The sequence below is a fragment of the Oryzias latipes genome, chromosome 10, assembly GCF_053564925.1.
Source record: "Oryzias latipes strain Hd-rR chromosome 10, Olatipes_Hd-rR_3.1".
In the NCBI taxonomy this organism is placed as follows: domain Eukaryota; kingdom Metazoa; phylum Chordata; class Actinopteri; order Beloniformes; family Adrianichthyidae; genus Oryzias; species Oryzias latipes.
Genome location: NC_136246.1, coordinates 30,215,353 through 30,229,578, shown reverse-complemented (window position 1 = coordinate 30,229,578; position 14,226 = coordinate 30,215,353). Strand labels below are relative to the sequence as shown.

The window sequence follows — 14,226 nt, the reverse complement described above, 5'->3', positions numbered from 1 at the left end:
AAGCATTGTCGTGGTTGCTTTGGCTACACACCAAGACATCATCCAACACATCCTTATTGTATAACTACTTCAAAAAACTATTCTCTCAACATTTGATCTACGAATTGAGCAAATGTTTAGAATTAATTAAATTTAAGGTAATTAAAGTCGTGCTTAGACGGTCTGTGTTGTTCAAGAAACTGGCTTTTTGTGTGTTAACAACAATTTAGTTATTATTTACAGCAGTTGAAAAGTGAAATTACATCTACTTACTGTGTTTGTAAAATTTTAAGACCTCATCAGCAATATTTAACCCTCTCAGAGTTTTCCCCCAAATTTTAGCTGCTATCTAGTAAAGTTGAAATCACTGCAGCTTGTTTAAATGAAATAAAGGACATTTTATTGCAGGCAGTAGACAATTGAATGCTGTGATTTAATGAATAAAAAAAAAATTGAACTTTTTTTTGCCTAACAATATATTCTGTCTCTCTGTCTGTCTGTTGCTGTTCAAGAAAAAACTCAAAGGTGCAGATCAGTCGAGTCCGCCTGGAAGACGCCGGAAACTACACTTGTGTAGCCGAAAATTCACTTGGGCAAGAAAATGCTACAAGTATAATCACCGTGCAGATCTGTAAGCAACTTCCCATTTCTGTCAACCTGAGCCTTTTCTGATTTCATAAGTCTGTGACAGTAAGCCGAAGAAGAAGAAAAACAAAAAGAAGAAGAAGAATGGTGGAAACCAGAATAAATATTTGTAACATTTTAAGACCGTGTTCTAATTTATTAAAAAATATATATAGGAGCAACTTTTTAAAGTGGTTTGATTGAAACAATTAGGCATTTACGAACACATCTGTAACTGTAGCCAAATGAAATCACCAAACTCTTGCTTTGCCTGCAAACTCTGGTCGTGGTGGAAAACCGATATACTAATCTGCCGTGACTGGATCACTCCCTCTCCTGCTTCTGTAAAGCTTGTTAGCTTTCTTTACATTTCTCTTTTACTCTAAGGAATAGTTGTGCTTCCTGTCACCTCCTGATACCAATTCCTTTCCCAACCCTATCCCTTATTTTGCCCGAAAAAAATAAAAATAGGTTTTACCGAACTGAAGTTAAGTCTGTTCCTCCTCACAGTGACAGATTTTAGCAGGTAGAAGCCCACTCCAGTCATCTTTTGGTCCATGTTAAAAGTGTTCCCCATGCGTTTTTAGTTGTAATAAAAACCTGTCATGTTCGTTGACATAGTTTCTGCAGAGCGCCAGGAGTTCCCTCTGAGTTGTGAGTGTGACTGTTGGCACAGAACGACCCCTCCCCTCTTGCCCTCCCCATTGCTGAGAGCTCTCTGTTTAAGCTCAGCAAGTAGCAACACAAAAGCTCTTTTTCCAAAGGAACTTTTTCATCTTCTTCTGATTCACAACAGTTTAAATAAAGAAATAATAAGAAATGCAATTTTTGTCGATTGTCAGAAAAATGCCACAAAAAATATTTTTAAAAACACCAAAAGCATACTTTTTATTTTATTTATTTTTATCAGATTAGGTCTTTAACTATCTTCTCCACTTCTTAGAGTAATTTTGGTACAACTTCATAATTTTTTTGGTGAAATTTCCACCTATGTATACTAACTACTAACAATCATTAGTTATGTTAATTATGTTGTGTAGAATTGATACAGTATTTCAGCTGTGATGTTTGGCTCCTGTGGACACGTGACCTGTAAAACAAACAAAATGAACGGGTGATGTTTGTTTCATCAAACAGAGAAAAACTTTCATCCAAAGTTTGTGATTTTCTAAACAAGTAAAAATGAACAGAAATTAAACTGGCTCTTACTAAAGTTGAGTGTAATTGTGAGAGATGTTTAGGGTCACATAGGTCTGAAGAAGCTGCAGTCATGTGACGTAGTGGGGGAGTGCCTGACGTGAGCCTGGAAGGTTGTAGGTTAAAATCTACAGTTGAATCATACCAAAATTCTAAAAATGGGACCGAATGCCTCCTTGCTTGACGCCTAACATCAAGAGGTTGGATTGGGGGTTAAACCACTGCAGCTGTGTCTTCAGGTCACCACTCTCCTAGGGGATGGGTTAAACGCTAAATTCACAAAGCTAGAATGGTACATTAACTTGTAAGACCAACAATCTTGATCTTTATTAAGCAGCTGAAAGCATAACACCAACTGATTTGTCTAGAAGGTGGGAGGGTTGATTTACTCAACAGTAAGTTATTGTGTTCATAATCAGGATGCTCTTTTCATGTGCTTGTCCCAGTGACTACCACCAACCCTTCTCCAGGTGTAAGTCATGCAAGGCGCTGCAACGACTCAGAGAAAGCGTACTGCGTCAACGGAGGAGACTGTTACTTCATACATGGTATAAATCACCTGTCCTGCAAGTAAGTCTGCCTGCTCGTTAGTCCCCATTCGCTCACAGCATCACTGTGCGGTGACTCCCTCCACCTGTCTGTCTGTGTCGCTGCTCCCTGCTCCTCCTCGTCCTCTGTTCCCTGTCACTTGCTTTCCCACATACATGCCTGCAGTGTGTCTTACCGAGCCGGCATGTCTGACGGCTTGTTTTCACTCTGGAACAACTTCCACAGAGACCCAGAGCAGATTGCTGCTGTAGCTCCTTTTTTTTATACATTCTCATTCAAAAGTCCTTGTTTTCTGCGGTGAAAGGGTCACTTGCATCCTAATAGTTAGCTTGTTTTTTATTCCCTTTAAATAAATAGGGATTATTTTTGCAGACTAACTTGCAAATCTACGTGTGGGGGTGCAGATATGTATTTCTCTTCACTTTGGAAGAGTTAAAAATGTGCAATGTACTTTAAATAACACAAGTATGATCTGTGTTCAAGAACTTTCTAAGCCTAGTGTTCCAAAGCATATTTATCAGGCAGTGAGGAACAGAACGGGATGTCCCGCTGACATGGTTCATTAGCAGCTCTCTCTGCTGATGGTCATTGTTTGGCTTTTAACCATGAAACGCTTTGCAAACTGGGGTTGCCCTGCGAGAAAGAGAAGAGGTAAGAAGGATGTCAGTACTCCGCGGTTCTACACCTTTTTTTTATTAAGCTGTTAATGGAGGCACACCATTACCCCAATTGCTATTAGCACACATTAATTTTAGCTAATGGTTTTGTATAATAAATGATAATATTTGCTGATGCACAGAATTTCAGAAGTCATTTACCTCTCCCTTTGCTTCCAAAGGATTTTACATAATCTCTTTAGATGCATTCAGATCAGGGTAGTTCAGGGTTGTTGGTTCAACTTGGATAGATTGGGATAAATTTCACACCTTTGTTCACTTTCATCTTCTTTCACATTGTGCTGTTGAGAGTGAAAGGCTGTTAAAGTTGTTTGATTGGAAGGTGGAATTAGATTTCCCACAAAAAAAAGGCAACAAACATCTAACGAGTGGGGAAAAATGAAGTTCACGTGGTTAAAACATTGACCTCTCTTACTCCGGAGTTGTTGTTGCATGTGACAGTATGACGCGCATTATGAACTACCATAACTTTTTGACAGTTTACACAAAAGCGTACAAGTTCCTATGTATTCTTAGGCAGAGAAAAGCAGCTTTGCACCAATGTGGAGCACTTTATGGTAGTTAAGTCAGCTCCAGGATTAGTTGGTTTTACTGTCAAGTGTTGCATATCGGTGCAAAGCTGCTTTCTCTGCTTCAGAGTCTATCGGAATTACATGAATTCCCTAAAAGAAAGAGTTATGGTAGCTCAAAGAATAACAACACTGGGACTCAAGCTCTGGTGTTAAAGGGTTAAGCTAAGTTCTAGACTTCAAGTCCTCATTCATAAATTTAATTCAGATGTTCTATCACACAAAAAGGAAAAATGCCTTTCCAATCCATCCAGTAGATTAGTTAGTCTAGTTTAGCAGGTTTAGATCTGGGTGTCTAGCACAAAATGACTCGGTAGCTTCCAGATTTATTCTCATTTGTTGTGCCACGGGGATGGAAGTTTTGTATTAGTTTCTTCTAGTCAAACAAATGGCTGAAACTGGTCCAGGGTGCAGTTTGTAGCATTGACTGTTTATGAGAATTTCACTGAGGCGTTCCCAACAGGAAGTGCCCCATGGCGTTCCAAACAGGAAGTGCCCGTTGGTTCCAATGACCAAATATACCATAGACTTCTACTGAGAAAAAGCAGCTATTTATTACATTTGTCCAAATAAAAATTCTTGTTCTTGAGAATCCTAATCTTTTTTTCTGTAATTCAAGGTATAAACTGACCAATCACACGGCTCATGAAAAGAATACGGTGCCTGCTGGGCCCTATGTCGAACACTCAAAATGTTTGTTTGACATATTTTGTGTAGCCCACTTTCAAGTGGTATGGGTGTGGACTTCTAACAAGCTCGTTCCTGATTGGTGATGGTGGTTGGTATAAAAATGTAGACTCAGACCAGTTTTCATAGACAGTCAATGGGTTCAGTTCATTGACCATAAACTGGAACTAGACCAAGTGAGTGTGACAACACTCCATGGAAATGGTTTACTTCCAGCGCCAACCAAATGAAGTCAATTCAGTTGCCATTTTCTGGAGACACAGATGCCGCTACGTTGGAGCCAGAGGACATTGGTAAGCAGTGAATAACTTGAATAACTTGAATAACTTGCACTACAGAAAAAATATCAAGAAAACAAATTAGGTTTAGCAAGAACATGTTGAAAAAAAAAAGGTATTAGAGCAAGAATGATTATTCTGACAAATATATTGACTGAGTAATAGCTGTTTATTTCTCTATAGAGGTCTATGGGTTTTTGGCTTCTCATAAACACTCGATGTTTGTACCTGTGTCTGCTTGGATAAGCTGTTGCATCTCTCTGTCCTCTAAAGATGGGATTCAAGAGCAGCTAATGAAATGATTTCAATTCTCAACAACTTCTCGAAAATGCCAAATTTCTCCGGTTAAATCAAATAAAGCAGATTTAATCTAATCTACAAATACCATCAATTCAGCCGAGTATTGATTCCTAAACGTAATGTCAATGGTTGACTGCATGTGTTTCTTATCCCCTTCTTTTCTTTTTAATGTAATATTTATTGGTTTTAATGAATGTTTTAAAATGAATGAAAGGTTTTTCGGTTATCTGTAAATTTTGTGCTGGATTGTGCTGGACATTCTCAGATCTAAAAAACAGTTAAGGTAGGAAAAAGAAAGCAAGTACAGGCAGATGAAAAAAAGGATTACGAGAGAAGGAGAGGAGGCAAAAAGATGGAGAGAGGAGAGAGGATGTACAGTAAAAGCTTTGTTGGTGGAGGGCTGCTTCTCCCACCGCTTTCTCTCAGCTCTATTTATATCTGTTGGAAATTGCTGAGTGAGCTCGACTGAGGGGTTTAGCTGTAATTGATTCAAAATGGAAGTTGTCTCTTTAGTGGTGAAAAAGAGGAGAAAAGGATACCCAGTCGGTTCAATGGAAAGTGCATGCAAGAGCGAAGGTGCTTACAGTTTAAACTGTTGACCATGCACTGCAACAAAAAAAAGAAGAGGACAGTGAGGTTAAATGCAGGCTGAAGAGCCTGTCATCCTGTGGGGACATTCATATCGGCGCACCCATAATATTATAAGACGGTGGTCGATTGTTGTCATCTGTTATGCTCTATAATGTCGGGAGCGCTTCTCTCTCACGCCCATCTTTCACTCGATTGCAGTGAAAACTGGTTGTACTTTCAATTACAGGACGAGACCGATTTTTGGGTGGCAGGGTAAAAGCCAGTGCTCCTATTATCAAGCTCAAAAAAGAAGACATTTCAGATCTGAAAGCACTCTCTGGGGATTGTAACATGTTATTATGTTTGACATAAGGATCTGGAATGTTTAATTGGATGAACGACGAGACAATCGGATATATAAAAACATGAGAGGCGCCCGTTCAAGTGTGAGTGGTGCGAGTTTGATGGCTCATGCCGGAGTATGAATCACATTCATCCACTGTTATCGCTGACAGCTCCACATCCATCCAGAGACGAAACATCAGTCTCCACAGCTGCATGTGGACTGCTGCAATAATTTATACCAAACCCTGATCCAAGGCCCGCTGTTGTACGTCTCAGAAAAGAAGTTACCTTTTGGATTTTATGCAGGTTTCATTGAGAAATTGGAACAACAAGGATAGCAATTGACTGGTAATTACATCCCTCCATTATCTAAACCTGAATCCGTTTTGGGGAGTCGATCCCAGCTACTGTTGGGCAAAGGTGCGGGTCACCCAGATCAGGTAAACCGTCTGTTGCAGGGCCACTCACACACTCTCACAACTAGGAACACTTCAGAGACACAAATTAACCAAGAAAGCACGTTTTTGGACTATGGAAGGAGTGCGTGGAAAAAGCCTACGCATGCACAGGGAGAACATGCAAACTCCCCACAGAAAAAGAAAAGTCTCAGCCGGTGATCGAATCTGGGCCTTCTCGCCGTGAGGTGACAGCACTAACCACTGCTGCAACGTGATCGCATTTTATATCTTCGTATGTGCTCCCAAAAAAAGCAGACAAAAAAGTGTATGTCTTTATAATGCAAACGATTTACGACTACCATCCTAAACTAGGATTTGATGTACATTTATTTATATTTTCTTTGTTTTTGTTTTGTTTATTGAAAATATCTTGAAATCAATTTTTCTGATTTGGAAAAAAGTTGAAAGAATATTTCATTACAAACTTTTAGCACTTCAGCTCTGTGAGTGTGCAACGTTGGCAAATAAAATGTCCATTTCGGATGTTGGGGTTTGTTAACATAATATTCAAATGAGATTAATAATAATTTATCATTAGACAGAAAGGTTCTGAAACAAATAAACAGGTCTAGGTATTAATAAATTGGGTCATAAATCTAGTTTTACTTGCTAGCGTGTAACGATTACTGCAACAGCCGACCACGTCAGTCCGATTGATTTATTCTTTACAGATCTTGTGTTGAAATTTTTTGCGAATGCAGCATCCAGCCGCACTCCAGCTCAACATCTCTGAGTGTGTTTGGAAAAGGAATGACACAACGGGATGCTGATTTCAATTGGTTGTCCTGCTTTTCTGAAACTGTGTTTATGTTTTTAAGGGAAATATTTGAGTAATTTAACTGTCACCTTGAGCACATGAAAACTGGACTGAGTGACCCCTCCCCCCTTTGCGTTCCAAATAGGAAGTGCCCGCTAGTTCCAAGAAGCCAGAAACTTTTATAGAGAATTCAACAGCTCTTCCTCAGACATTCTATTACTGTGGTCCTTTTTTCAACATGTTCTTGATAATTCTCTTTTTCTTGATATTTTTTCTGTAGTTGTTCAACTTACAAACCGCCTCTATGAAAGTATGTGGTCTCAAAACGTTTGACTGACACATTTCGTGTGTCATAGGGGTGTGGACTTCCAACAAGGTCACTCCCAATTGACAAAGGCGGTTGCCATAGAAACTAAGATTCCGACAGACTCGCACCAATCGCTGCTTAGTGACGATGCGTACTGACAATTTCTGGTTCCAACATGGCGGCGTCCGTGTCCGTGAAAACATTTGACATCCCTCTTACTTGGTCCAGTTCTCATATACAGTCAATGCTTACGGTCAACCAAAAAGATTCCTCAGTGTTTTTGTTTTTACCTTGAATCCAATCCCTTTATTTTCATCTTAACAGTTACGAGCATGGAGGTCACTTTAAAAAGAGCAATGAGTCAGGCATTTGTGAGTATCTTTGTTTGCTCATCTGGTAGAGTGCGAGAGGGGTCAGAGGTTAACAGCTGTACGTTTAACCCTTCCTATATATCCTGCCCCATCGTGCCGTGACCCTCATGACTGTGCTGTCTGAGCTGTCGTTGTGTCAAACCAATGGTGCTGATGTCATAGTATGCAGGTCATCTCTCTCTGTAGTTGGTGGATTGTGCTGTTTCTAATCCCTCATCTCTCTGCTCTCTGTCTCTCTCCTTCCCTCCCCTATCTACTTCCTCTCCTCCCCAACGTCCCTCCTTTCCCTCTGTATCTCTAACCCCTCCCGGTCTCCCCTTCTCTCCCGTCTGTGTCTCATTTTCCCTCCGTCAGGTGTCCCAATGACTATACGGGGGACCGCTGTGAAAACTCCGTCATGGCCGGTTTCTACAGTATGTCCATTTGCTCTTGTCTGTCTCCTTTCCCATTGAGATGCTGCATGCTACATTGGAGGGGTTGGACGGTGGAAAATGCCGAATGTGTGTGTATTCAACGTTACAATTCTGTTCCATTGAAGTCGGCGTGGGTGTGAATGTGTGAGGGGGTGTGTGCATGACCGCTCCTCTTCCTGCCTCCCTTGGATCCTCTGTTGTGTTCTTCTGGTGATCACAAAAAATAATCAAAAAATGTTAGACTTCGATTCTTCATGCCATGGAAATTTCTTAAAATCCCATGTATCTTAATCTACTAACACCCTAAACTGTAAACCCAATAAACGATAAGTTCCCACTTTTCATATTCTGGTCTTTTTTTTTTAAATGCTACAATTTTTAATTGGAATTTAAGAACATTTGCTGTGTCTTGATCCAGAGAACACACAGAACAGAGGAGACCAAGAAATACCATAATCAACAGGGGAAAAAAGTAACTTGCCTTCTTTGAATCACAGTTTCAGTTTTCTTTGTGATGGTCCATAGGTGCTGATTTGCTTTCTAGCAGTAAAAGGAGACAATCAGGGAGAAAACGAGTGAACAAAAGCATTTGTCCTGACTCCTAAATGTGCTCCTTTTTTACTAATATAAAAGGGTTTTTTTGCACATTAACCTTCTTGGAACAGAGATGAGATTTTAGAGCTTTTGTATGATGGTTTAAACCCCGTCTTAAGGCCCGTACACACCGGGACGAATTTCACCGCGATATTCGCCGACGTTTAACGCCTCGTGACTATACAAAGTGCATCAATGTGAGTGTGCACACCGACGTGGAAAAACGCCACGCGTCAAAGTGTCACTTTTTAAAAAACGCCTCGGGTTCGTTTTTTTGGTTTGGCGCGTCGCGTCGAAAACTATACGACCAATGAGAATGGCACTTTTGCACACGTGTCTGGAGCTTCTGAAGTTACGGTAAAACACAACTTGGGGGCGCTCAAACACAAAACTGCCTTTCTGAGCACACATACCAACGAAGAAGATAGACGCCAAGTAGCGTCTACACTGCTGCGAAGAAATACCGTATTTTCCGGACTATAAGTCGCACCGGAGTATAAGTCGCACCAGCCCAAAAATGCATTATAAAGTAGAAAAAAACACAGATAAGTCGCACTGGACTATAAGTCGCATTTTAACTTTCACAACCTTATGACACAATCAAAGCAGACTGTTTATCTAATAATTTCACAGTAATTTTTTCTCAAACTTATTTATTTATTATTTTCATGAAGCATCATTGGCCAACTAATACTCTGTTTTCATCCTGTATTTGTAGAAACAGTTTTCACTTTTATTGCATTTCTGAATCTATGAAATCATTGGAAAATAGAATATTATGTTGTTAGCCTTCAAGATCTTACTGTAAAAAAATGTTTGCTGATTCTCTGAGTCACTTAACATACTCTTAACACTTAACATACCTCATACATCAAATTGACCCAGGAACATCATCTCTGTTCCTCACAAATGAACATAACAGGAGGGTTAACAATGTATTTATTTCAATTTATTTCTAATATAAGTCGCTGCGGAGTATAAGTCGCACCCCTTGCCAAACTATGAAAAAAAGGGCGACTTATAGTCCGGAAAATACGGTAATGACGGAAATTCTAAAATATCCCGAACCAAGCACCAGTTGGAGCTACTGGTGCTTGAAATATTCATGTTTTCTTTGTATGATTCTGACAAGCACGTAAATACTTGCTCTCTTCTTCTGAGTGAAAAGCGACTTTAAGAGGCGTTAAGTTGCGCAGCGCCACCTTGTGTACAGGAGTATTTCTGTTTTACATTAAGTGCTATCTAATGTCAGGGAATGAAATTGCATGTTCGCTCGGCTCATCGTCAGCGAAAATCGCCTGGGTGTGAACACAAAAAACGTGGCAAAAAACGCTGGTGAATAACGCCTGGCGAATATTCGTCCCGGTGTGTACGGGCCTTTATTTTTTTCATTGATCAGACCACTTGTTCATTAAATGAAGAACAAGTGGTCTAAGAAGAAATTACGAGCGATTTGGCAAGAATAAGACATTGAAAGATATAATACGCTTAAACTCCGGCTCAGTATTGAGTTTTCATAGCAGTCTTTGGTAATTTGACTGAATTCAAGGAGATCAGAACAACAGAAAAGGTCCTTGCCTAAGTTACAATAAAAATGCAAAGCTGCACACAGTTTTTTTGTTAAAGTTACTGTGGATCATAAAATAACATTCACCTCATAGCATGTTTTGATGGTACTTTTAATATTCAGTCTTCTTGTGTTCACAGATGTATTTTTATATTCTCTTATCAAAAAGAATGGTTGTTCAATAAATGGAACATTTTAGCATTTTGGGAAGTGACCTTATTTGCTGCCTTGAAAACAAATAGTTTGTCCTTTTTAGGTTATAGCAAATAAATACAAAGCTAGCACCTATTGAGCTAAACTCAGTGCAGTAAAAAGTCAAGTTAGAATATAATGTATTTCTTGAATTTAATGCTTGTTTTTCACTAACTAGTTAATGATTTAATCAAACCGTTTAGGATTACAAAATTTTACTTTGACTGTAAATGCTAAGCTAAACTAACAAATGAGATTCCCGTATGTCAACATAATGTTTTTGTTTGCACACTTGCATGTAAATATACAACACTGCAAACATTCCTTATTATTAAATATATGTTTTTTCTTATGGAATTGCTGTATCAAAATGTAAAACAAGAACACTCTTAGCTCAAACATTATTTGACCAAAACTGTTCCTGTTGTCATTTTAGGCTATTCCTGCTGAAACACCCATCCAATAAAAGCATAGGTGCAACCATCATAAATCACCGTGTTGGTGATTTATGAGGGTTAAGCTGTGTTGTTGTGCAACAAATAAATTGTCAATGCTAAATTATTAAAATACAGTTAGCATTATGTTAGCAAGTCTTCTGCTTTAAAAGTACAGTTGACTCTCGCTATAACGTGGTTCATCTTTCGCAGATTTGCGTATTTTTAGGACAAATTTTGCATCCTTTTCTTTTCTTTTTTAGAGAGCATTGTGTTCTCCAGCCTGATTGGCTGTAGACCATTGTCAATCAATCTCCTTATGCTACGTCTCCTATACATTATAAAATGCGTTCACCTTACCGAAATCCCATAAATCTTCAATTGATAGCATATCTTTGATTGTACTCTATAAAAATGAACTTTTTTTACTACAAAGGTTTGAACTCTGAGAGTTAAAACAAGAGAGAAAAATGTCAAAATGTTAATATCTGTCTGAGAATATTGTATTAAGTGTGTAGTCTGCTTTAAAACATCTAGAATAATTGTAAAAATAAAGATGACTTGATCGCAGATTTGGTTTATTTAAGAACGTAACTCCCATGATTAACGAGGGACCACTATACACCCAACATAGTGGAAAGGGCCTATTTTATGCTATTCTTAAGCCTTTTATATATTAGCTTTGGCACAAAAAAGAACACGTTTTTTTTTTTTAAATGTAAGTTATTATTGCAGATCATTTTCCTACCTGGAAGTGCCGCCCATTTCATGACGTCAACCCAGAGTCGGCCTCGGCGGCGTGTCTGCCTTTTCCTTACGAAAACAAACAACATCCAAACTTTTGCAAAGATGGATGAGCATATCATTCGTATAAAATGAAAGTGCTTAGCCGATCACCGCTAGCTCCACTGAGTAAGTGGGTGTGTGTGTTAGCCTGGGGGCGGAGCTGGCCGCACAGACTCTTCCTGGAAGGGGCTGTTCTTCGCTTTCATACTTATAAATGTGAAGAACCTGCTCGATTGGGAGGGCTGGTGCTTAAAGTGCAGGTTTTCAGAGGGTTTTCTAAAAATACAGCTTTGGGGTTGTTTTTTTTCTCGTGAAGAATGAACATTATAATTCACTTAAAGGCTCACAAAATTGATTTTGCACAATATAGGCCCTTTCATAAATACATTGTTGGTCTTGGAATTTACTCTTCTTTTTTTAGAATTGTTTTCAGTAACATACAATAATTATAAATTGAAATGCTAATAACAGTAGGATTTATAGTTGCTTTTTTTTGGCTCAAATCAATGTAGCCTGTAGCTAATAAAGCATCATAAAGCATTGCTTAGATACACACCAGGGTCATTGATACATCAGCAGTAACAGATGATATTTAACTGTCTTCTGTGTTTCTATGAAAGCTTTAGCACAGAAGGGACCCTGTTGATTTACATGCAAAAACAAAAACACAAAAATGTGTTTGAAAACACACAGGAAGTTCAAAATGTTCCTAAAATGTCCTGTTTTCAACATAATTCCCTTTTGGGTTTTGAGGGGGAAAAAAAGGCAAATAAGTTGATTTCCCAAAATGTTGTATTTTGCTTTGAAATTACAATGATGCAAATGGGGTGTGTTTTGTCACTCTTCAGTGATTGCATGGACAGTGAAAGTGAAAAAAATATATAAAGATCTGTTGACTGTTGGCATCTTGAGACAAGAAACAAAAAGAGAAGCCAAGAGTTTTGCATAAAGAATTAACAGTTAAAAGATCCCTTTTGTGTTTGGCTACGTCCCTCGTTTCTACTGCCATTCTTTCATCGCTGTCCAAGCAATCATGCAGAGCCAAAACAGAGGGATGATTATGACCCACTTCCTCCTGTTTCCAGACATTAAACAGTCTTGCTTCATGCCATGTTGCTTGTTTAGCTGCTCCTCCAAACTTCAGTGCTGAGCAGTTATGACTTCTTGCTTTATGTAATGTTCATTCCTGTTTGACTCCAACATCAAGTTGTGTCTACGTGCTGTAGTGTGTCAACGTGGTTTTATTTTGCACTGTGTTGATTTAAAAAAATAACACAAAAACAAGCGTATTATTTTGGTTGGAAAGAAGTCCCTCTCTGTTTTTTGGCAGTAATGCATGCAAAGCAATGAAAATTGGGATTTGCCTGTAAATTACATGAAGGGTTATAATAGCCGTACAAAGCAGTAGTGTAGCAAAGTGCTATACAAGAGGTTTTCTGCAATCGATACAAAGGCACAAACTTGCCATTCGTCAAATGAGTCAAAGCACCCGCCCCCATTTGCTGTGCCAACCTCATTAACTGTAGTGTGTTTTTATGTTTGACAGTAACTCACTGCTTTTTATCTTTTGTTTCCCTGGTTTTTTTTTGTTTGTTTGTTTTGTTTCTATATTTCTGTCCAATGTTGTTTACTCCAGAAATGAGGTCTAGTAAATATAGCAGTAAGTGATGTGGCTTTTTGTCTTGCTGTCTTTGACCGTGTCTATCTCTGCATGCCTCTCCTGCCTGCATGTTAGTACCTTTGGGTTTATTTTTCTGTTTGTTTCCTCTTATTTCCGTTAAGTTCAGAGTTGTTGTTCTTCCCCGCCTTTACTGGGGTCACAGAGCTGAGGCTGTCTGAGTTGTCTGTCTGTTACTAGACGGTACAGCTGTCAATCACCATGACTGATGGCACTAATTACCTTGTACCCTGGTTCAGCACATACAGGACAAGGACATAGCTCTCCAAAGTGGACATTACACCTGACCCTGTGTCTCTTTCTTTTTGCCATGACAACTTTCTGCGCTGGCAGAGCTTCTCAAAATTGAATTTATGGGTATGGAACATTATTATTCATTTTGCTGTGCTTAAATGGTTTGCCAAAGTCCTCTCACAATCACACATTATTGTGCCATCCTTTTTCTGAAGCCAGTAGCTGGGTCTCTCTCAATCTGTCCCTCCTCTTCTACTGCTCACTAACCTGGACTTAAGACTCCTTAAGCCTTAGTCACAACTGCCCTAACGGGTGAATACAGGCTGTCTGCGTGCAAAAAACGGGCAAACCTGTATGGGGCCCTAGGTGGCCTGCTCAAAATGTCAAGGTTGTAGACCACTTGGTGAGCCCATATAGCAAAAATACTCATACACATTTTTTCTGCGGGCATGCTATAGCAAACACATGTAAAACACATAAAAGGTGAAATCCTGTGGACTGTGCGAATTGCAGTTCACATGAAAAGTGTGAGATATTTCCCTGCTCCTTGCTTGCAGCCTGACCGTTAAGCTTTGTTTACACTACCCTCAGCAACACGCAGTCAAGCGACCACTTCCAAGCAAAAGTCAACCTACATGTGGGTATATGCGCGTTTTGGTC

At 39.2% G+C, this 14,226-nt stretch overlaps 1 protein-coding gene across 3 annotated transcripts in view; it reads left to right on the top strand.

Moving 5' to 3' along the window:
• Positions 1-14,226, top strand: part of nrg2b (neuregulin 2b) — a 73,103-nt gene that overhangs the window by 38,716 nt on the left and 20,161 nt on the right. Inside the window, exons 3-6 of one of the 3 annotated variants that reach the window (XM_020706774.3) lie at positions 492-610; positions 2,247-2,370; positions 8,023-8,081; positions 13,666-13,689. In XM_020706774.3, the coding sequence (XP_020562433.1) occupies positions 492-610; positions 2,247-2,370; positions 8,023-8,081; positions 13,666-13,689 (326 nt within the window). Of the gene's footprint in view, positions 1-491; positions 611-2,246; positions 2,371-8,022; positions 8,082-13,290; positions 13,315-13,665; positions 13,690-14,226 lie in introns of all 3 variants that reach the window. The other 2 variants (XM_020706775.3, XM_011480503.4) reach the window with 2 other exon arrangements.